Source organism: Tachysurus fulvidraco, chromosome 5, assembly GCF_022655615.1.
Source record: "Tachysurus fulvidraco isolate hzauxx_2018 chromosome 5, HZAU_PFXX_2.0, whole genome shotgun sequence".
Lineage (NCBI taxonomy): Eukaryota > Metazoa > Chordata > Actinopteri > Siluriformes > Bagridae > Tachysurus > Tachysurus fulvidraco.
The window spans coordinates 13,036,705-13,058,987 of NC_062522.1; the positions used below are offsets into that span (position 1 = coordinate 13,036,705).

Here is a 22,283-nt window from a genome sequence, read left to right on the forward strand (position 1 = left end):
GTAATACTTACCCAATAATTAAATGAAGAAGTATAATTTTTTTGGCTCATTTGTTTGATTGCGCTCACTTTCTGTTAGTTTTAGAACTGAAAATCTAATAATGTTTTGGGTCATATTTATGCTGAAATATAGACATTTAAAAATTTCTATATTTGTCCATAAATATGACCTAAAACATCATTAGATTTTCACACAAAAATATATAAAAACAGTCACACAGACAAAATAATGCATGCACTGTTTCAAACATCAATGATTAATTCTTGATTTCATTGAATAAATAAAACCCTAACTTGTACTCATCATAACTATAAAGTGTTACAGATGCCCCAAAAGGAATAATTTAATTAAAATACCTTTACACTTGCTAATTGATGCATTTATCTAATCAAGAAATCATGTATAAGGATTATAAAATACAGAGGTTTTCTATTATAGAGTTCTAACCTTTAAAATTTCTGTATGACAGAATATTTTAATAAAATATGTTTTTAGGCGTTAGATTCAGAGTTTCCGAGTAGCTTTTCAACATATATTTTAATGGTAAATGTTTTCACTATTTTACATCATGACTTTTACTATGACATCATTGCGTATGAGAACAGACGCAACGATGTCATTGCGTATGAGAACAGACGCAATCTTGTTTCATCAGGCGGGAACTGGGGTTTTGTAGGAACAACGAGAAGGTCGTGTCTTAGTCATAATTAAGAATTTTATTGCATTTTTTTAAAAATATAATTTATAAAGATATGTCTTGTCGAAGAGGTGCTTTAATCGTGCTAGAGGGTGTGGACAAGGCTGGAAAAACCACGCAGTGTAAGAAGCTTGTTCATGCTCTGCAACAGAGTGGGAGACCCGCCGAGATGATGAGATTCCCTGGTAATAAACATTCCCAGGGTTTTACTCCATCTACACTGACATTAGTTTGTGTATATTACAAGAGGATTAATTGCATAAAGCAAGCGTTTTCGCTGCTCGTGTATGCTTACAATGCTATAAAGCTATCATGAGAACAAACTGGATGGTTGAGGACTTGAAATGGTCTCCTCAGGTTGTTGTTCTTGGCTCACAGGAGAAGAATCTGAAGTGGTTTTCTCCTGCTGCAGCTCATACACACCAAGGCTTTTCTACACCACGGTTGTAAAGCATGATAACTTAAGAAAATGTCGACTTCCTGTCACCATGGGGTGTAAACACGAGACCAGAAGTTCCTGCACCAGCATCGAGTCATAGAGATCACAATTGTTCTCATTCTAATGCTGGATGTGAATATGAACTCAACCACTTTTATGCATATGTTATACACTATTGAATGATTATATAACTGCAGATATGCAGGTGTTAGTAATAAAGTACATGGTGAGTGTGCTTAAATGAATGACAAATTTCAGTTATTTCATTTAAGATAATGTTAATTGTTTGCGATCGCTTGGTTAGATGACTGCATGGATGTTCAGGGGTTCCTAATAAAATGGGCAATGATTGTATTTTGTGTTCATAGACAGAACAACACAGATTGGGCAGCTGATCAGTTCATACCTGGAGAAAAAGAACAACCTGGAGGACCACACTGTACACCTGCTTTTTTCCGCAAACCGCTGGGAGCTGGTGTGAGTATTTGCTTGTTATTCTGGCATATAATTATTACACTCTGTATATGCATTTGAAGCAATAATATGTGCATGTTGTTTTGCTTAATTATTATTATTATGAGTAATTACTATAATATTCTAAATACTGTATGTTTTTAGTTTTATTATCCTCTTTTTATTGTTCAGTCTTTTATCCACCTTTTAGGCCCCAGATGAAGAAAAAGCTGGAGCAGGGAATCACACTGGTTGTGGATCGCTATGCTTTTTCTGGAGTGGCGTTCACTAGTGCCAAACCTGTGAGCACTAAAATCCTCATCTTGCATTTGAAACTTTTTTATTATTATTATTATTATTATTATTATTATTATTATTATTATGTTATATTGCCCACTGTTGAGGTATACACTGTCACTGTGTTGAAAGTTTGTGAACCCTTTAGAAATTCCTATATTTCTGCATAAATATAACAAAAACGTAATCAGATTTTCACACTTCCCAAGTTCTAAAAGTAAACAAAGTGAACGCAATCAAAAGAAAGACCCAAAAATATTATACTACTTCATTTAATTATTGAGAAATATGATTCAGAATTACATACGTGACTTGCAAAAGTATGTGGACCTTTGATTTCGGTTTCAGTTGTGAGCCCTTGATGAGCAACAGCTGCAAGTAAAGCGTCCCGTAACTGTTGAGCAGTTCTGCACGTCTTGGGAGACTTTTATCTCTTTCCTCAGAACAGCTTCAACACCTTCGACACATTACATAAACAAATGTTGTGAACGTCAGACGTTGATATATCACTGTTCCTGAAATATAATAGGACAATCATCGACCTGATTGTCATCCCATTGACTGAAATCAGATGGACTCGAATTTACACAGATCCTAAAGGTTTACATACTTTTGCCTCTCACAGATATATATTATTGGAACGTTTTCATGAATAAAAAAAATGACCCAGTATAATATTTGTCTTTGTTTGATTCTAGTCACTTTGCCTGCTTTTGAGACTTGATAAATGTGAAAGTCTGATGATGTTTTGGGTTATATTTATACATAAGCATAGAGTTCTAAAGAGTTCACAAACTTGATATTATACAATATTATGTGTGCTGTTTAGGACTTCTCTTTGGAGTGGTGTAAGAATCCTGATGTGGGTCTGCCAAAGCCAGACCTTGTGATGTTTCTGCAGCTGAACCCCAGTGTGGCAGCCGGACGTGGAGAGTTTGGAACAGAGCGATACGAGACCAGCTCTTTTCAGCGTACAGTGCAGCAGAGATTTGAACAACTCATGAAGGATCCATCAGTTAACTGGAAGGTAAACTGCTTCATGTAGTAGTCATTTATGCAATATTTGGACACATTCTGTTAATACAAAGTATCATCCCCAATCCTTTTGTGCAAGATGCTGCATAAGGAGCTGGTACTTTTAAGCAGATTTTGAGCTCCCTAGATGTTCTGTCCCATTTGGGAGGCATTAAATGACAAGTATCTTTTTAAGTTCTTTATTGTGGAGATTATCATGGATTTAAATTGATGTTTAAATGGATGCATATTGACATTCATCCATTGTAGAATAAGACACACAAAAGGATGAAAAGTGATGGAACTGAGTACGTCAGTCCATGATACTTTCCCGTTAGGTATTTGGTTGTCTGATGTTCTTGTGTAATGCATGCTTAGCGGTATTGCAATGCCAGGGGGGAAAAACACACTGTGGATCTTCAGAATCCTTACATATGTAATGCTGGGTTAACAAATGTTATGTAACATGAGAAGATTAATGTTCTTTTAATCCTGACATTTAGCTACATGTGAAGATCTTTAATACATGTTGCTACAGTGTTCATCGAAATTATCTTCTCTTGGTCTGTTCACATTTTTCAGGTGATTGATGCAGCCAGAAGCATAGAAGTTGTACATAGTGAAATTAAAGTGCTGTGCGAGAACATAATCAATACATCTGAGAATCTACCAATTGGAGAACTCTGGAAATGAACAGTAAGGAGAATTAGTGGCTTACCATGAATATAACCACATTTTTTAATCACCTGTATACTTGTACAGACATTGCCTGGAAGTAACACTACTTCTTAAATTCTCCTTTTTATTAAATGAATATTTTGCGATTTTATGTACACTCACTATCCACTTAACACGTGTACATCTGCACGACCATTCGGTTATCTAGCCATTCAATTGTGTGCCATCAGTACAATGCATAAAATCATGCAAATACTTGTCAAGAGCTTCAGTAAGACATCACAGTAGAGAGTAATTAAGTTACTATGGACTTCCTGGCAGCTTTTTTCTTATTTTCTTTTTCAGACTTATTTTTGCACCAGACTGTGTAAAGTCTTTAGAGATTGCTGTATGTGAAATTCCCCAAAAAATCAGCAGGGGAAAAAAAAGAAGCTCAGACCAGTCATTCTGGTATGAACATTTACTGAGGCTGTTGACTTCTATCTGCATAATTTTTGTATTGTTGCTGCTGCTACATACATGATTGGCTGATTAAATCGGCAACTGCATACATGTGTAGGTGTACAGGTGTTCCTAATAAAGTGGACAGTGTGTATAATGTTTATTTTTATTTTTGCTTTTGTACAATTGATTAAATAAATAATCTTAAAATAATCTTGTGTACAGATATTCTAAACATTGATAAATGTACTGTAGCACACAAGCTAACCTACTTGGTCTGTAAGCTTTACATCTTGGTTTTCATTTACAATTTGCTACAGACATCAAAGCAGTGTAGGTCATTAACATACTGTGAGGAGCCATGCTCCTGACCACCGAAAGTGAGTTATGGCAAATCTGAATTAGTGTAGGCGCATAAAAAGGCACAGTCACTTTATAACAAAAAGTGTTAAGACTCAAAATGGATACATGTTGAGTGTTAATATGAACATACTGAGACTCTTCAGAGTCTGTGGCGATGACCTCTGACCTCAGGACCCAGAATGACGCAGAGAGTGGTCAGTGTAGCAGGAAGCTGAGTTTTACACAGGTGACTATGCCACCAAATGCTAGGCAGGCCTCATGTCAGTGTACGACTCCTCTCTGGGAGCGTGGCACTGAGTTCTGTATGTTGAACAATCTTCCTCTCTCTCTCTGTCTCTCATCCTCACAAAGACAGGATCTCAAACTCCTCGTCTTCAGAGTCAAAGAAACGCTCAAGCCGGTCCGAGTCTGAGAAATCTGCAAGGGATAATTCAGCCATAGTCAAAACCTGACCATATTCAAAATCATTTGAATTTTTAATATATTTTAGCATGTTTATAGAGAATAGACATAGCATTAGCATTTTTATATAGCGTAGACATTAATACAGCAGAGGAAGCAGCTATCATACCACAAAGATATGGGCTTACCGGGAGTGAGATTAATGGCTTCGGTGTTGATCAAATGTGATGGCTGACTGTCTACAAGTTCAAACATGGGAAGACCTCTACAGCTTGATAACTGCAAGAGAAAAGTTCTAATTAACAGAAAGACTCACAGAAATAACCAGCACCAGCCTGAACACAATGCAAACTCACTTTTCGGATATGTGCACACCAATCATCAAAGTCATCCTCTGTTTGACAGAAGAATCCCTGAAACAAACAAAAAAAAACATGCAGTTTAAGTAACAGAGTTAAATGGCTCAAATGCTGAATATTATAAAGAAAAATTCCGGTGTTCTCAAAGGGCACTAGTCATGTGCTATATCCAAAATAATCCTGGTAATAAGTCGGTCTAAATATGGCTAATAGCTTTATGGTACAATGATATTAACTCTATCTTTGATCAGTAAGGTTTGTAATCAGATAACGGTGGTCACATTGCCATAATGGAGTTGAAATGGAGTCTACAAATAATTTGTTTATCATTTTTTTCTCAAATTTTCCCCAGGTAACCAGATTTTAGATTGGAAAAACTTTCTTTTTAACTATATATAAATGACAATGTCTATCACAATGTTAAGGGTTTGCCTGGGCTGCAACACAATTATGTCTGTTAAATGCTTTCTAGAGTGACTTTTGCCATAGGTACTTATTCATGGTGACATTGTGTGTAAAATCAGACAATGGATAATTTATTACATATATTTTGTTTTATAAGTTACTTTTCTACAGATTTATGTTCAGTTTAAATAATAGGAACAGAAAGCCCTTAAGTGATCCCTTTTAGAGGAAGACTGGAGCCTTGAGACTTGAGTTACTCACAACAGCTATGGATGGGTCGAGCTCACAGATGTGCATGCGACAAGGCGGGTGCTGGCAGTGATAGGAGTCGTCTTGAATTTCTCCGTATTCACAAGGCTCTACAGCTGGCTGAGTTGTATGAGGGTCCAGGTATATGAGCTCCTCACCTGCAGGGGGCAGCATGAGTGAGGTACAGCCATGAAGCTAAGTGGAAATGGTAAGCACTAGTTCCAATCAGCTCAAGTGTACATGGTTAGATGTGTAAATAAGAAGTCAGTCATCATAACTAGAATCCAAATCATACAGCATGTGTAAAGTGACAAGAAATAAAATGTATGAAAGGATGGTTTAATGAGTGAAGGAAACCTAAAGAACAAGTAATGTGTCACATTCGTTCTCTGAAGTCGACATGTTTGTTGCCATGCAATTTGTTTCTAACTAATATTTACAAATGTTGAACAACTGAGCCTGAAGAAAGTGAGAATTATAATTTCAAGTTTGTTGGAGATCTCCAAGTATTCACTATTAATACTTGGAGATCTCCACAATAACTACTTCAAGCCACAAGACTTATTTGGCTACAGTGGAATTACAGGAATCCAAACAGTCTATTTATGGTAGTTCTTTGCTGTTTTACACTGCCAATTAATACTGTAAGCAGGGTGACTGGATTCCCTTGCATTGTTCTTTCTGTAAAAGGTGTGTACCTGCTGAAAATTGAAATACTACCCTTGTGAGTATGTAAAAAGTTTAACAAGTGTATTCTCAATCAATACTGGAACACGGAATATCTCTGACACTCATATGCTTAGGTATGATCACCTCAATGCTTACCAACAAAGCCGATAAAGTAATGCGCGCTGTTCGGCTTTCCACCAATAACTCCTAAAGACTGGGGCATCATGAAGCATTGCTGTGGAGACAACGTTTACAGAAATCTGCATTCCAGTGTAAACACTGTGGAATAGAATGCAAGGAAAATGAATAGGGATTTTGTAGTGTGGGGGTCCGTATCATTTATTCACCTTTAGAGTTTCAATGTAGGCCTCGTTGATGTCAGTGAGGCCCAGGCGCAGGGGGATGAGCAACACAAGTGGTTTCCACACAGCTGAGTCCTCCAAAGCCATGGCACATGCACCCTCCATACACCCGTTCATCTCCAAAGGGTCTGTGCACCCTCCCCTCTCAAAGTCCAACCATGGCATACACAACTTCTCTGACAGTTAAAAACACACATTCAATGATGTGATCATTTTGCAAATGGTGCCTGGCAAAAAAAACTATTTTGTACCTATTTGACAGATTAACTCTAAATTATTGTTACTGTTGCTGCTTTTTATCCTGTAACATTCACACATTCTGTACTGCTATTATATGTAACATAATTGCACAGTGTGTACAATTACTTGTCATATTTCTATTCATTCTATTTTTTTAACTTAGTTGTTAATATTGTGTAGCTCTATTGCCTGTAAATTCTTTATTACATTAATATCAACTTACTGATTTCCTCGATTATCACAGTGTTGTCCATGGCCACATGAACTGCCAATCTGCTCCATGTGTCAAACACTGCCAGTTTCCTACAGGAAGTAAAAACATGTTTACTACAGACTGACACAAACACACCTATATACAGTATACCATACATACATACATACATACATACATAAGAATGTTTCAAAAGAAAACAAGTTCACACTTATTTTCTCCCGTCATTCTGGATGACATACATAGGTAATGTGACTTACTTGAGTACCTGTGCCACTGTATTTGGGCCATACCACTGGCCTATGGACTTGCCCTCTCCTACTCCCATCTGAGCTGAAAGTAAAAATGCAACTAATTGTAGTGTCCAAACAATACATCTGACTTGTACACATTGCTAGTGTTCTGTACACAACACAGGACTGACTTTTACCTATTTGGTGAATAGAGTAGTAGCTGTCCTTCTTGTCTATGAAGGCATTGAGGATGTTCAAATACTCTTCTCTTGGTTGCTGACCTCTCACCCATCTCCACTCTAAAAAAAAAAAAAAACACACACACAGTATGCTTTGTTTTAGTATTGCTTTGTGAACTGGAAAAACAAATGCAGGCATTTCACTGCAGTTTACAGACATACCACGACCCAAGTGTCTGCGAAGCAATGCTTCAGCAAGAATCATCTGTCCACATCGCAGCATGCAACCCCATCCTGTGTCAGACGTAGGTCCTGTTCCTCCTGTAACAGAAGTATGGCTAAGACTTCACTAGACTTGCTACGTCATCTACATAAATCAGTAAATACTAAAGATCACAACTGCTTAACAGTTACTATGTATCATGTCACTCACCAATCGCCTGGAAGTTCTTTCTGTAGGTGAACCACAAGCGTGAAGTAATGTCTGACAGAATCTCATCCTTCTCTGTAACATGACAAACATATTAGAAGCCATCAGCATACACTCTTAATTCCACAGTGTCCTCATTAGTTACCTAGCAGAGCATTGGACTGCTTCCCCAGGACCCAGACAGGCTCAGGTGTCTCTGGGAAATCTTCAAACTCCCCAAATCGTAGTGTATCATAGGTAAGAGTAGCTGTACAGAGAGCAATAACAGCTGTTATAGTGGTGTGAAAGCATTCAAGGGATCAAATGGGGTGGAAAGTCTGGAAAATGTCATGCCAGTATTACACTGATGACATCTAATAGCTAACAACCATCTTCTCTATATGGTGATGCAATAACATGACAGACAGTAACTTTAAGACATTAGTTATAGGATATTTACACCTTTAAAATGAAGCCTGGATCTCTAACAAACAAAGGAAATGCATATACATGGATTATAGAGTCCTTTAAAAGTGATCCCTCCCTGTCAGTGAAACATCAAGTTATTTTGCACTGAAACTCGACTCTATGTTTGTGCTTGGACACATCCTACACAACATGACACACAGATACGCTAGTTATCCGTCACAGCAGGTCGTTTAATGTTAATTTGATTTAAGTGTATTAAAGTTTCACAAAAATGCAGAGTAATAGTATCTTCTAAAGAGCCTTACCCGCATCCATCCTGTCAGTTGTGGTTCAACCTAACATGTTGACTGAAATGTGAGCGACAGCAAAATATACCAATAGAATTTATGGACTGGGGAAGGTGAATTGTAACATCCAATGAAATCCTGCTTGTGGGCGGGACAATCTTTAAGGCATTGTAACGCCTTAGAAACGGTGACGTAAGTTCCAGCCTAACCCGGAAGTTGCTGAACATACAGCAGGTTTTGTATTATTGTGCAAGTTAAGACCTTAAAGAATTCCTAAAAAACTTGTCCAAAAATGTACTGAGTTAACATTTAAATCTGTACTATCCGTTCAGACTTCATAAACTTATACATTTGTCCTTATTATATCTGTATACATCTCAAAATGAAGAAATGTTTAATTATTAAGTCATTTTTAATTTTAAGTAAAATTGGTGAAATTTTTTTTTACCTCTTTAGAATTCTTAGAAAATAAGCTTTACCCATACATAATAATTTAATTTAATAAATAATTTAACTCAAGTGCATGTCTTTTATATTATATATATATATATATATATATGTATGTATGTATGTATGTATGTATGTTTGCTCTCAATTATATGCCAAAATGATTCACACCCCTAACTGTCCTGTAGCTTCTTATGACACGTCGACAGTTGTAGCAATGTTATTATTTACCACTAGGTGGCGGTATATCATGGTTTATAAAGTAAAAAAAAAAGGCTAAGCTCGTAATAAAGATAGAAATGAAAGGTTTGTGTGTGCAAACAAGACAGAGTTGATCAGAATATTGCAAGCCAAAAAAGTGAGTCGTGTAAGAGTTAGAAATATGGTAGAAACATTATAGCAAAAAGATCAGATGCAGAATTAAATATCCTGTGAAAAACTATACATTTAATCTTTTTTAATCTTTTCTACTCAAGATCAATGGGGACAGCTGATGATATAAAATGACAAATACACAATATTCTAAAAAAGAATATTCCCAATATTGATACTATACAATATACTGTATAATATACTATAACTGTATAATATTAGTCATTTATCTGCCCTAATGGCACAACAATTACCACTATTAACCAAAATGATCTGGAGCAAATCCCACAAAGGTTGTCCTACTATTACAGTGGACTCACTAAAAGGAGTTATTGGAAAGTCACACACTGTTATGCTCTGGGTTGTTTTAAATGGTTTGAATGGTACAGTTTCTGGTCGACGCTACAGAGCCCTGAGCACCAGAACGACCATAGGACGTTTCTTCCCTCAGGCAATCCATCTGATGAACACTTGACATACACGGAACACACAACACTATTCTTACATTATTTACTTAAAACACATACTTATTTCATTTCAATTGCACGTTTTTATATACGTGTTCCTGTCTTGTCAATGTCATCCTGTTACACTGTGGAGTTTCTGTCACTAAAACAAATTCCTCGTATGTGGCAATAAAGATCTTTCTGATTCTGATTCCGTATAATTCTGATAAACTTATTATAACGTATTATATCCAATATTAATATATTGAAACAAAATTGCTATATCAATAAAGGTATCATTATTACAGTGCATTCGCATTTATGTTTACCTTTCTTATTTGGCAGACTTTATCTAAAGTGACTTGGGAATGGTAGCTTACTGGTTAAGGTGTTAGACTACTGCTTGAAGGTTGTGTCCCAGGTATACTAAGCTGCCACCACTGGGTCCCTGTGCAAGGTCCTTAGCCCTCAATTGCTAGCAAATGGCAATTGACAAATGCTGGAAAAAAAACAGAAAAGGAAAGAATGAAATGAAATAAAATGAAATGAAGCTGAACACAATCCAGGTTTAGAGTTTCTCAAGAAGCCAACATTAACACTGTAAATAATGCAGTGCATTTGTTAGGTCTTGTGATTATTCAGGTTGATTAAAAATTCTTTAGAACCTAACCATTACTCTCATAGGCTGTTTTTTTATTTTGACATTTTTGTTTGACCAGTTGTAAGACACAAAAATAAGGCACAAAATTGTGTGCACAATTCATTTTCAGTTACATAATGATGCAATTGGACTTTACTTGGAAAGCATTGAATTGTACAAGGGAAATTTGCATCATAACCAGTACTCAACCGTAGAAATGTGCTGAAATTAGAGCAGAGGAGTGTTAGCTAATACTTTAAACAGTGGGCCGGGTTTCTTTACACGAGAGCACATCAAATTAACCAAACTACTGGCATTTGTTTTATTAATTTTCCCAAAATGATCAAATAGATAACATTACACACACATATTACAATTCCATGAGCTTTATTTAATATCTTGTGGTGACATAAATCTGTGCAATCACAAGAAAATGCATATTTTCAGGCATGTCTGGTCGATCGTTAAAACTTTCAAAAATAGATATAGCCTAACGCCTTTATCATGCAAATCTAACAGAATTGTGTGTAAAACCCAAACTTCTAAATTAAACCAAATTCACAATGATTGTGATAGTAAGATATTCTTACAGCAATACTGATACCAATATATCAGACTCCTATTAGATGTTTACTTTAGTACTTGCCAATATTCTTTTTTTTATTGCAGGGTTAAGTTAGCTTCGGTCTCAGACACTCCGTCTACTGTTCAAATCATTTAGAATACTGACAGTTGCAGTCATGCTGGTTCTCTGCAATTTGTAGCTGAGAGCAAATTTCTCTGTGGTTGTCATTCCACCTTTTCTATCCTTTGAATTTTTCCAACTTAAATGAGTACAGTACTTTCCTTTAATGGAGGTGGCTTAGCCAATATTGCAGAACATGACATTTCTCTATAATCCTGCCACTGGACAAAGTTAAGGTAAATTACAATTAGAAAATTGTTGTGATGTTAAAAAAAAAAAAAAATCCTACACATTTCCAATGTTTGACATACTCAACCAATTTCTCCATTTACTTGCATTTATTCTACAGACATTCAGTGTGGCTTGGCAATGTGCACACATCAGCAATGCTTTATTCCTCCAAAAGGAATTATTTAAACATCTAATACAGAAAAAGTTATCAGCAATTGTGTAATGCAGTCAAAGTTCATAGAGCAACATTTATATTACAGCACAGACAGAGTTATGACAACAAACAGAAACACAAGATACACCTTAGCCTTGTTGAAAGCTTAGGACAAAGTGCTTATAGGCTTTACTACTGTAGGCTTTTTTTTTATAGACGACTAAAGGTCTCAGATACGTCATTTTGCTCCGTTTAGAGTGGCCAAGAAATGCAAAGACAGGTCTGTTTACTGCTTTCATACCTTTTAATCTCTTTCACTTTATGTCCATCCTCTCTTTCTCTCACTCGATCATACACACATGTGCACATGCATATGTATTATTTCTCTAATAGAGTTGTTCTGGTCAGAATAACTCAAGCAGAAATAAATGCAATGCTTTCTATCTAGCCCATTTTATAACACTTGATGCAACAAAGTGTATTCAAAAAACAGTGCAGTCCACTAAAAACATGGATAAACTAATGAGTCACTATGTGATAGTGCAGATTAGGGTTAGACAGTATGGCTTGAATATAACACATTGCTGACAAACATCACACAACACATCTTCCTGTTTCTGATGAGGAAGTTCCCTGTAGTTTGTGCCCTACTCATAGTTGCCCCTTGGATACAAGTGCCCACAAGGTAGGATCACCTATAGACATCAATCCACTGAACTTTCTTACTGCACCTTGAAGTCCATGCATGAAGACATTAATGAACATTTGTCTGTGCTGAGCTGTTCTTTGACGGCACAGTGCAACTTTCCTGCATGTGTCAACACACTGAGAGCAGTAACAGGTGGAAGCGGTGAAATGGCAGCTCTCTCCACCAAAAACAGAAGAGAGGCTCAATGTCCAATGCTTCCCTGTAGTGCCTTCACTTCTCCCTCAGCAGGTAGAAGACGATGGCCTTCAGGTAGTGTGCACACGTGCAGGCTGCAGCCACCAGCCAATGAGAATGAAAGCTGGGGTCTGTGTTCACTACACACTTTGTAATGTCAGCCTGCAAAAAAAAGACACATACAAAATGTTATGATGCATTCATATAAATAAAAGCTGCTGCCAGCAGAAGAACATAAGCTTTATTGTAAAAGTTGTATTATTGTATTGGCTTTTAACATAAATTTTATGGGCTACAAAAAAGGAACATTTGCACCATACTTTGAACACTGTGTAGAAAGAATTCTTACAGTGATTCCCTTGAGTGCAACTCTGGGTCATTTAGTGAATGTCTTTCTGAAAATAAATAAAGCTTTGAGAACCCTCATAAGTTGTCAAGCAAATGAGACTAGTACGCAGCTATGTGGTTTTCCAGCCAAAGCCAACACACGGTCATATTTCAACACACAATGTCACTTAGGGTCCAGGGGTTGAGTGGCTATGACGTGGCCTTGGGAGCCACTTCAAAGTCCCCTTCAGATGGATTTGGAGCATTACGCAACCGATATGGAAAGGAGAACACATATTTATCAAAGACGAAATTCAGTCTAGTAGCAAAGCAGCATGACCTTCAAAGTCAGGGAGAACTACATAAGCAACCAGGCGTGTGAAATGGGAATGACTCGATGCTTGTTGTCTGTGCCAGGAAGCTGGCATGAGGTGAAAATTTCTCGTTTGAAGTTGCCTAGCTGCTTAAACAACGCTTAAGTGAGTCAGCATTTCACAGCCTGATAATCCGACTGAAAATTACAACAGAACATCATTAATTAAGGAAATCATCATAATGATAAAACCAAATTTTCATCAGTAAAACAGAACACAATCAGACTCACATAGGCTACAAACCAGCGCATTCACATCTCATGGATAAACGCTTTATGTAAAGTATTATTTTCTACCATTCATCTGTCCTGTACATATTTATTCCATGTTAATGTCAGGTGTATTCTTGTTTTAGGTTAGTTCAAAAATAGCAGGAACCAAATCCTGAGACTGAACCATGTCCTGACGCTCTGCAGCAGAACACCTTGAAAAATGTAGTTAATGACTTTGCCTGCAGGTGCTTTTTAGATCCACCTTCAAATTCATTTCAAGCTCAATACATTATCAAATCCTTATGATAACCCAAAAACTGACACGGTATTCAGTTACCTAAAGTGTTAAACAGAAAACTGGCCAGACTGGAAGAGCATCGTAGAGAAGACGACACATAATGAGTAGTTCACCAAAGCCTCAGAAGCATGCACTGAATGAAGAGAGATTAATCACATGCAAAAACATCAGCATGTAGAGACACAGCCTACTGTTCACAGATATACCAAGCTGGGTGTGTCGTCTTAATCACACAACACCCCTGAATGCTTCATTTCTAGCATAGTCCTTAGTGAAAGTTGTATGCTCTTTTATTCACAAAGCAAAAACCTTACAGACATGACAAAACACTGTGTGCTTGTCTCTCATCATGCATTATTGGTCCTATTATAGCAACACACAATTCAAGGCATTCAGCAATAGAAGTAGAGGCTCAATACAATATGAATATCCCTACGTATAGGTAGGACATGCATGATAGAAGTGGGTATTGCTGCTGCCAAATACCTGATTTGATCCTGAGCTCAGGTGACTGTCTGTGCAGAGTTGAGTAACATAAGGCTACTTTTGAAGAAGGTTGTGATTTTAAATTCTGGTACCAACAAGCTGTCAGAGTTGAGCCTGTGAGCAAGGCCCATATCCTTCTACTGCTCAGACGTGTATTTCATTTGGCTCAAAAAGTCGCTTTGAATAGACACCTTAGCCAAATGAGGACAATGTTCTCTCCCAGTCTCTCTGGATTTACTCCAGGTTCTCCAGTTTTCTCCCACCTCCCAAAAAACAAGAAGATAGCTAAACTTGCTGTGCTAAAAATGTTCTAAGGTGTAAACGAGTTTGTGAATATGTGTAGGAATAATTAACCTGACATACTGGCATATCAAACGGGGTGTATTACTATCCTGCTCTCCTCCTGAAAGTCATAGCCTTTGAAATTCGAAATGAAAAATATTAAATAAAAACAAAATGAAAATATTAAGCATTTTTTCTGATGGTAATCTGAATAAGTAAGAATAAGTATGTTACTTAAAAGTTCCTAGAAAATGTTGTGTCACATAACAGCAGGAAGATTGTTCTGTGTAAGTAATTGATATTAAAACCAGAAAAGGCAGACATCCAGTACTTTTCTGTTAATTAGTTCTTGTAACACTGGCATCGGTTGTCTAGGTTTAATTTCAGTTGTTTAGCTTACATTTTACAGCTGAAAACTCTCAGCCTCCTGCTCTGACCGCAAAGAGACCACCGTGGTGAAGACTAATAAAACATTCAGCACAGTACATCTTTTGTTCCATCCTGTTCCATTTACCAGAGATACAAGTAGCAAAACTCTTTCTGTCCAACAGTATCAATTGTCGTAAGATAAATATTATCAGTAGCATTCATCTGTAGCAGTAAATCAACAAATCAGCATCCAAATCAACTCATGCCAAAGAGAATATGTAGTAATACATAAAATTGATGCTACTGGGCTTATGACTAGAATGAGCTCAAATATTAGCATTGCCAAGCTCCACAATCTCTTCTCTTCCAGCTGCTATTACTGTCAGAGTTTATCTGATGAAACAATACTTTCTAACCAATCAGAATGAAGCACTCAACAGCACTGTCCTCTAAAGCTAAATTCAATCATACTAAAAGCAAGTATTATTTTTTAAATCATTTATCACAGGTATTATTAGATGATCTAAACAAATAAACAAGTAAAATTATCCTTAGTAGGTTAGTGTGTTATACAATTGTAGAACACTGTATAACACACTGTTTTCCTGGTATTCAGTGCCTATACCAATATGTAAGCAATCCTTAAAGCAAAACTATGATAAGCTTAATGTATCATGACAGTGCTTAATATAAGTATCATTTTAAATTGTCATGTTGACCTAGAAAGTGTTAGTATGGTGAATACTTACCCAACCTCCTCTCCTCTTTAACCAGGTCACCAGGCTCTTGCGGACAAACTCGCCCATGCAGTCTACAATGGTATGGACCATGGCTGGGTAGCCATGCTGGACACAGTCCACTGCCAGTGCTCCAGCTACAGCATACAGAGAGACCACCTTACCCCACGTCACCCCTGCAGAAAGTAAGAGGGAGGAAGAGAGAGGAAGAAAGAGTGACACAATGTTCAGTTACACAATTACACAGCACATTTAATCACATCATCAAATTCAATGTCTAACATTTATAACAGATATAAAATTCTTTCCCAAATAACTGCTAACAAATTTACATGCAATCACTGTTTGAAATTCCTGAGTTTAGCTGTTGTGTGTATGTGCAAGACAGAAATGTGTATGATAAAGCTACTGCCAGGCAACTCATCTTCTAAACACCACAGGGCGGAAGGGAAGAGGAGGTGTGTGTGTGTGTGTGCGTGTGCGTGTGCGTGTGTGTGAGAGAGTGTGTGTGTTACATAACAGTCAGGGGAGCTGTCGAGTGGTCAGGAACAGAGCAGCCGTTTCCTCCTAAAAATCCACAGAATCCTCTGCCTCCCCAGGACACATGGCTCTATATTAACACACTGACAGCCAGCCAATAGACTTTTACTGAGCAACGCTTTTAACTGAAGCATTCAGTGTGGTTTAATTTCCAGACAGCATGATAGTGATCATGAGAGGACTAAGTCAGTCAACATGATTTGGTACCTAGATTTTGCGTGACATTACGTGGCTCATGTTCACATTTATAGTACATTAAATCTTAATAAAACTACTTTCCTGTTATGCCAGGTACTATAAAAATAAACGAGGACACTCAAATACACATTCAAAATGTATTGAGCTGTTTACAGCTTTACTTACAAAAGATTTTAAATCATTACATTTTTATGTAACATATTTGAAATTTATTAGAAAGTTTAAGCAAACACTGAAACAATTAGGAGTAGGAATAGCCAAACATTATGAAGTTGAAGTGTATTTCTGCTACAATAAATATGTAATTGATATGTCCAGAGAGAGCGGAAGCAGACGCAGGCAGATAGTGTGTCACTGTGTTAACATCCAGGCCTGGGCTCAGTGATATACGCTTTGGTTTGAAGTTCTAGCCAACCAGAAAACACCCACGTTTTCCTCCCTCTCAAGTGAGCATGAAAATCGCTCAGGCCTGATAAGGAAGTCAATAAATAGACTTAACAGCCTGTATAAGAAATGTCCAACAGGGAAAACACTTCCATTAGGGAAGACAACTAAGCCCTCACACAATCCACACACAGTTCCTTCACCCATTACTCTCACTGTGATCTGTGACCTACTCGAGTTACACTAATGGATCACTCTTAAACATATAAATCACTTCTTCTTTCCTGAAGTCAGTACTGAGGGTGTGAAATATCCATTTATATCCCCCCAACAATGAAACAAGAGTCCTGTTTTATTGAAACTTCCTTTAAATGCCTCTGTCCAAATCTGGTACAAAAGAAAAATTGTTCTCAGTAAATGCAGACACACTGCGGAGGTTAGGATTATCTGTCACACCTACTGAAACACTCAGTAAGTATCTGACTCATTGTTACAGCCCACGAAGACATTTTTTTTACTAACTCATTGCAGTGAACCACATTTCAGATAAAAGCAGCCTTTTTTGAGGCTAAAGCAAATGTAACTAAAACACCTGAAATAACCAACTTGCTGATTTCCTTATAGAACTTTATGAGATCGTACCAAAGAGTGTTGATGATGTTTGTACAAGGAAAAGGGTGATCACAGCAAATACTGGACACAGACATGTGAAGAACATGCACAGAAACTCCACATAGATACTACTTACTACATTTTACATACTACACTTTACTGTGCAACGTAATAACACATGGAATTTTAGCCAGTATCATGCATGGTTTCTGCTTCGTGAACAATACAAAAATATTTATGGGAAAAAAAAAGAAATAGAGGAGGCTCAGTTCTTCCAAAAATAGTCTAGGGTTTAACTGGTGCCAGCTTTCTACTCCAAAAGGATGAAAATGGGATCTCAGGTTTACATATCCTCTAAATGGTTTAAGCCTAAAAGAATGAACAAAAGCCATTAAGACATTCTTCTACAAATTCTACACAGACTGGAAACTTGCAGAGTGCAGAGGAAAATGGGACTTTTTTCTCTTCTCTTCCCGCTCTGAACACAGACATTGTTTACACTGAATGATCTGATTGTGTTCACTAGAAAAGAGCATCACTGTCAGTGCATGTGTATATAAATGTTCAAACTACTCCATTTTCAGCAGCTTTAGAAAGAGCAAAGTTTGACTTCACAGATAAACCGGCTTTAGGCACGCTGGAATTGTGTGTTCCATATTAATTTGTGGTCTTTGCCGTCTAAATGTGGACTCCATATTGGGTTTCTTCTGAATATTTCCATTACTTTGCCTGGGCTTCTTCTTACATTATAATTCAGCACCAGTGTTCAGACAAAGGCAATAAAATTTAATCCTTACACACATACACTAACTTAACGATCAATAAACAATCAATAATGATCAATAAGTGTGTGAATATGATTTTAAATGTCATCCTGTAACAGTGATGTCATGTACATAGGGGTGTTCAAATCAAGTTAAATTCAAGTAATTTAACGCTTCCCACAAGACTGGAGCGTTACCTGTCATTTAATGTTGTCTACTTTAATATTAATATACAAATAACATATTATACCAACAAAAACAAAATACAAGATCGCTGAGTTTCTTGTTGCAGTAGTGTGATTTTATCATCCCCTTCTAGACCTGAATAAGATTCACATATAATGCGTCCATATGGCTAACCTGTGGAGAAGATGTCTGCAGCTACAGCCAGAAAGGCATCAGATACAATCCCTTCTGATGCCACAGTGATATTCAGTTGCTTTGCTACATTGCGGTACACGTTGGGTCGCAAGTATTCAAGCTCATCACCTAGGAAACAGAACGGAGAAGCAGCAGATTAATGTAACGTCATGAAAGGAATCTTTGTGGGCATTCTATGTGGAGGTCTATGTATGTTTTATCACTAAACACGATGAAGAAAAACACTGCTGCCGTATCTAAACCTTCTCTAGGATAAGATTTTAAATACAATGGTGCCCCAAAAGTCTCCATACACAGGGGAAATGAATACTTTTAATAAAATGTAAAACATCCTTTGTATGATTTGCCATAAACACACAGAGTCTCTCTCACTCATAATAAATTTGTGTTGCTACATCAGTGTCGATCTCGGTCAGCTCCCCACCCTAACATTTTGCTAAAAAGCTTTAATTTTCACTATGTATAGAGACTTTTGTGACATCCTATTTTATTATTACACACAAAGTCTTTAAGCCTCCTCTGATCTGACTCACTTATTAGTCACAATATATGAAAGTATGTAGCTAATGCATGAATGTAACTAAATCCTTAGTTTGTTAATACAATGTTGTTGTTTTTTTTAATGTATCAAGGTTACATCAAACAGTATTTAATATTTCCTCAAGACAATAGATCTGATCACTGTAAGTATTCAGATTTATACAATAATCTTCCATTTTGCAGAAGTGTTTACATCCAATTGAAGCCGAACGGGTTAAGCAGGGTAACCCGTGGGCGGGAATCTCCAGCATTTCCCCAGCCAAATCAGATCTGCTCTACGATAAAATTTAAAAAAAAAAAAAAAAAGTTGCTTTCTCTCTAAACAACACTTAGAGGAAAACCAGACAAATATAGAAGTACAAATATGAGCCCATTTAAAATAGTTGTGACTTTAAATTTTGGGAAAATACAGACAAGTTCTGAACACAGACAACAAAGTCCAAACAGTCACACAAGTATCATGTGACTGACAAGCATGAGCTTGCAGTGTGTACAGCCTTGACTGCGGAAAAAAGTTTAACTAAATGTTACAATAAACATGAAGAGGGATGTCTGCTATAAAATTAAGCAAAAAAAAAAAGAACAAAGTGCCTAAATAATTCTCAAAATAGTTTATACCCTTACATGGGTGAGACCTAGAGACAACTATTAAATGCACTGTAAGAGGTTATGAAATCAAGTATAAAGGAAACTCTAAGAGGGTAAAGGAGAAGATGAATACCGATGTGGCTATTAATATTGCACAATCCTATCAGAGGATGGATCTCAAATACATTTTCATAACGCCAAAGGAGATAATAAGAGCATAACAGCAGAGTCTGTTGCTTAATCACACCTGGTTAAACACACTTAACTTACCAGACCAACTGAGTGTTTTCATTGCAACAATAACTATACACCAGCATTGTGTTGCCTACCAGTGAATGTAAACGGTTGCATGAATATTAAACAAACTAGACAAGCAGCACTACTGCAAGTCATCATTATATATCCTCAGCTTTTTTCCAAGGTAATATCAAACATGCTTTACCTAACCAAAGAAGAACAGTGGTCACTTCTCCGAGAATTCCTCCTGTAGATCCAAACTCGAATTTGGTGCAACCAATTCCAGCTTTAGTTAGCCTTGAGTGAATGTACTCCCTGCACAACATTTTTGACTGTGAGACAAGTTCTTTGTCTGTAGGGGAGCGATCGAACACTTCCATGACTTCTGCTGCAAACAGTGATGAGCGACGGAACATCTCCATGTTCTTCATCAGTGGCCTGTGTGTGGGAGCACCGTTTCTCCTCTGCTATTGCAGGGGAAGAAAACCTGCTTTAAGAGAAGAGGTGGACTGTTAAACACAATGTCTTCACATCTCACAGTGCATCATGTAAGAATCTCTTTTTCCTTGTCAGATCAGTTCATATTAATGTTTTATTTTTGTTTTTAGTTCCGTTCAGAGTAAGTATCACTTGTTCTCTCTAGATCAGGTCATCCAAAAGTCCACCCATTTCTGTACCATCCATCTTTGTCTGTGCTTCACAGGGTTGCAGTGAACCTGTAGCCTTAAGCCCACCTGGAGCCGGGAGACTCCTGGACAAGGTGGAAGACACCCTGGACAGGATGCCTACAGGTTATATGGCACAATCGCACACCCATTCACACACTATGGACAATTTAGAGACATCAATCAGCCTACAATGCACGTATTTGGACTGGAGTACAGGAGTACCCAGAGAAAAAATGCTCAGTAGTGTGAATGGAATCCTGTTGGTGTGAAGCAAAAGTGCTCATCACTAACCCATGGTTTATTGAACCCCTGCTTCCAGGTCAGTTTATGATAAGAATAACTTCTCTCTAGATGAGTTCATTACAGGGATCTCTTGATCAATTTAAAAATATATATATACCCTTTCATCTCTCTAGGTAAGTTATAGTAAGGATTTGTTTGTTTGTTTGTTTCTTAATCAGTATGTAGGAATGACCATTTGTTTCTGTATCATTTCATGATCAGGATTTCTTTCTTTGTCTCTCTAGATCAGTTACATCTTGTTTAGGCTACACAGGTCCTCATACATATTCTGGATGCACAGATCACATTATTTTAGCAAATAATTCACAAACAATGAGCAGATAAGTGACTTGATCATTCCAAGCTGTTGTGCTGTTTGTGTTAGAAAAGATAGAAACAGCTTACCTTTGTATGTCTGTAATGACACTTTAGCACTGGTTATTCCAGCTCTGCTTACAGCCTGAGACTGAGACGCTTCAATGCTGACACTAGGTATGGGAAACACAAGCATGGAGCATTTTTAAAGGAAAGTCAATGCTATTTGGAAAACAAACACACAACACAGAAGGGCTAAACTTCTCACCGCCCACTAACCGTCATTTTGAAGCGATCTTGGCCCAGAACAGCCTGGTTAAGGCGTGTATCATTCCTCTGCTCTCGGTGCCTGTTCGTGTGAAGCTCGACTACAGATACAGCAGATCCGAGGCGAAGTTTCCTTCTATGGCCAATCCACAGTGCCAAAGGGGGAGGGTCTGAATAGGCAGGATACAAACTAACACCTCAATGGTATTAGAACATTTTACACTTGTGTTTTGTAATCAAGTGTCACTTAGTAATAAAGGAGAAAAAGATTAAAAAAAAAAAAAAAACGGAAAAAAGAAACGTCACCTTCGCTTTTTCAGTGTAATAATATCCGCAATGCAGCCCGATTATTATCTAAAACTAGCCATATTTATTTTTATATTGTCTGTCAGGCAATTTAATGTTTTCCATTGTAGCGTTGTTGGATTTTGTTGTTGTTGTTGTTGTTGTTGATTTATCAAACATTGCGTGTTGGCGATAATTTGTCTTTGTTTGCGGAACTATTTTTACTTCTTCCGTTTTCAGACGGACAAAATATTAAATTGTCTTGATGAGCAAAGCTTCAGCAGTCACTCACATAACACACTAAAATATTAAGGGAAGAATACTGAATGAGTTTTACAGACATTTATTATTATTATTATTATTATTATTATTATTATTATTATTATTATTATTATCATCATCATTATTATTATTGTTGCTGTTGTTATTATTGTTGTTAATAATAATAATAATAATAATAATA

At 37.0% G+C, this 22,283-nt stretch overlaps 3 protein-coding genes and 1 long non-coding RNA gene across 6 annotated transcripts; 2 read left to right on the forward strand and 2 right to left on the reverse strand.

Moving 5' to 3' along the window:
* The first annotated feature begins 614 nt into the window (after positions 1-614).
* Positions 615-4,232, forward strand: dtymk (deoxythymidylate kinase (thymidylate kinase)). The gene is made up of 5 exons (XM_027147240.2): positions 615-882; positions 1,505-1,613; positions 1,801-1,891; positions 2,716-2,913; positions 3,483-4,232. Exons 1-5 carry the CDS (start codon positions 753-755, stop codon positions 3,591-3,593), a joined length of 639 nt encoding a protein of 212 aa, XP_027003041.1. The 5' UTR covers positions 615-752; the 3' UTR covers positions 3,594-4,232.
* Positions 3,087-8,973, reverse strand: atg4b (autophagy related 4B, cysteine peptidase). 2 transcript variants are annotated; one of them, XM_027147236.2, is made up of 13 exons: positions 8,835-8,973; positions 8,267-8,368; positions 8,125-8,196; positions 7,914-8,012; positions 7,710-7,811; positions 7,540-7,612; positions 7,292-7,371; positions 6,814-7,004; positions 6,623-6,701; positions 5,810-5,955; positions 5,141-5,197; positions 4,973-5,063; positions 3,087-4,799 (listed from the first exon to the last, which is right to left on the reverse strand). In XM_027147236.2, exons 1-13 carry the CDS (start codon positions 8,842-8,844, stop codon positions 4,726-4,728), a joined length of 1,176 nt encoding a protein of 391 aa, XP_027003037.1. In that variant the 5' UTR covers positions 8,845-8,973; the 3' UTR covers positions 3,087-4,725. The 2 variants fall into 2 exon arrangements, with proteins under 2 accessions (XP_027003037.1, XP_027003038.1); XM_027147237.2 differs by lacking the exon at positions 8,267-8,368 and having other exon boundaries at positions 8,835-8,911.
* Positions 8,974-12,076: 3,103 nt separating this feature from the next.
* On the reverse strand, positions 12,077-21,747 carry boka (BCL2 family apoptosis regulator BOK a). Of its 2 annotated transcripts, none has more exons than XM_027147090.2 (6): positions 21,548-21,747; positions 21,359-21,441; positions 20,209-20,490; positions 18,618-18,746; positions 15,772-15,935; positions 12,077-12,836 (listed from the first exon to the last, which is right to left on the reverse strand). In XM_027147090.2, exons 3-6 carry the CDS (start codon positions 20,432-20,434, stop codon positions 12,711-12,713), a joined length of 645 nt encoding a protein of 214 aa, XP_027002891.1. In that variant the 5' UTR covers positions 20,435-20,490; positions 21,359-21,441; positions 21,548-21,747; the 3' UTR covers positions 12,077-12,710. The 2 variants fall into 2 exon arrangements, with proteins under 2 accessions (XP_027002891.1, XP_027002890.1); XM_027147089.2 differs by having other exon boundaries at positions 20,209-20,493; positions 21,548-21,746.
* LOC125141194 lies at positions 20,413-21,060 on the forward strand. Its single transcript, XR_007140556.1, has 2 exons — positions 20,413-20,551; positions 20,707-21,060. It is a non-coding gene; the product is annotated as an uncharacterized LOC125141194 (long non-coding RNA).
* Positions 21,748-22,283: the final 536 nt, after the last annotated feature.

Excerpts from the sequence above, each read along its gene's own strand:
- dtymk (XM_027147240.2), top strand. The coding sequence starts at position 753 with ATGTCTTGTCGAAGAGGTGCTTTAATCGTGCTAGAGGGTGTGGACAAG. Across the intron at positions 1,614-1,800 it reads GCAAACCGCTGGGAGCTGGT|GCCCCAGATGAAGAAAAAGC; the intron begins GTGAGTATTTGC and ends TCCACCTTTTAG. Across the intron at positions 2,914-3,482 it reads ATCCATCAGTTAACTGGAAG|GTGATTGATGCAGCCAGAAG; the intron begins GTAAACTGCTTC and ends CACATTTTTCAG.
- atg4b (XM_027147236.2), bottom strand. Across the intron at positions 7,005-7,291 it reads TGTGATAATCGAGGAAATCA|AGAAGTTGTGTATGCCATGG; the intron begins GTAAGTTGATAT and ends TTTAACTGTCAG. Across the intron at positions 5,198-5,809 it reads TCGACCCATCCATAGCTGTT|GGATTCTTCTGTCAAACAGA; the intron begins GTGAGTAACTCA and ends TGTTTGTTTCAG.
- boka (XM_027147090.2), bottom strand. The coding sequence starts at position 20,434 with ATGAAGAACATGGAGATGTTCCGTCGCTCATCACTGTTTGCAGCAGAA. Across the intron at positions 18,747-20,208 it reads CACTGTTCTTCTTTGGTTAG|GTGATGAGCTTGAATACTTG; the intron begins GTAAAGCATGTT and ends TCTGTTTCCTAG. Across the intron at positions 12,837-15,771 it reads TAAAGAGGAGAGGAGGTTGG|GCTGACATTACAAAGTGTGT; the intron begins GTAAGTATTCAC and ends TTTTTTTTGCAG.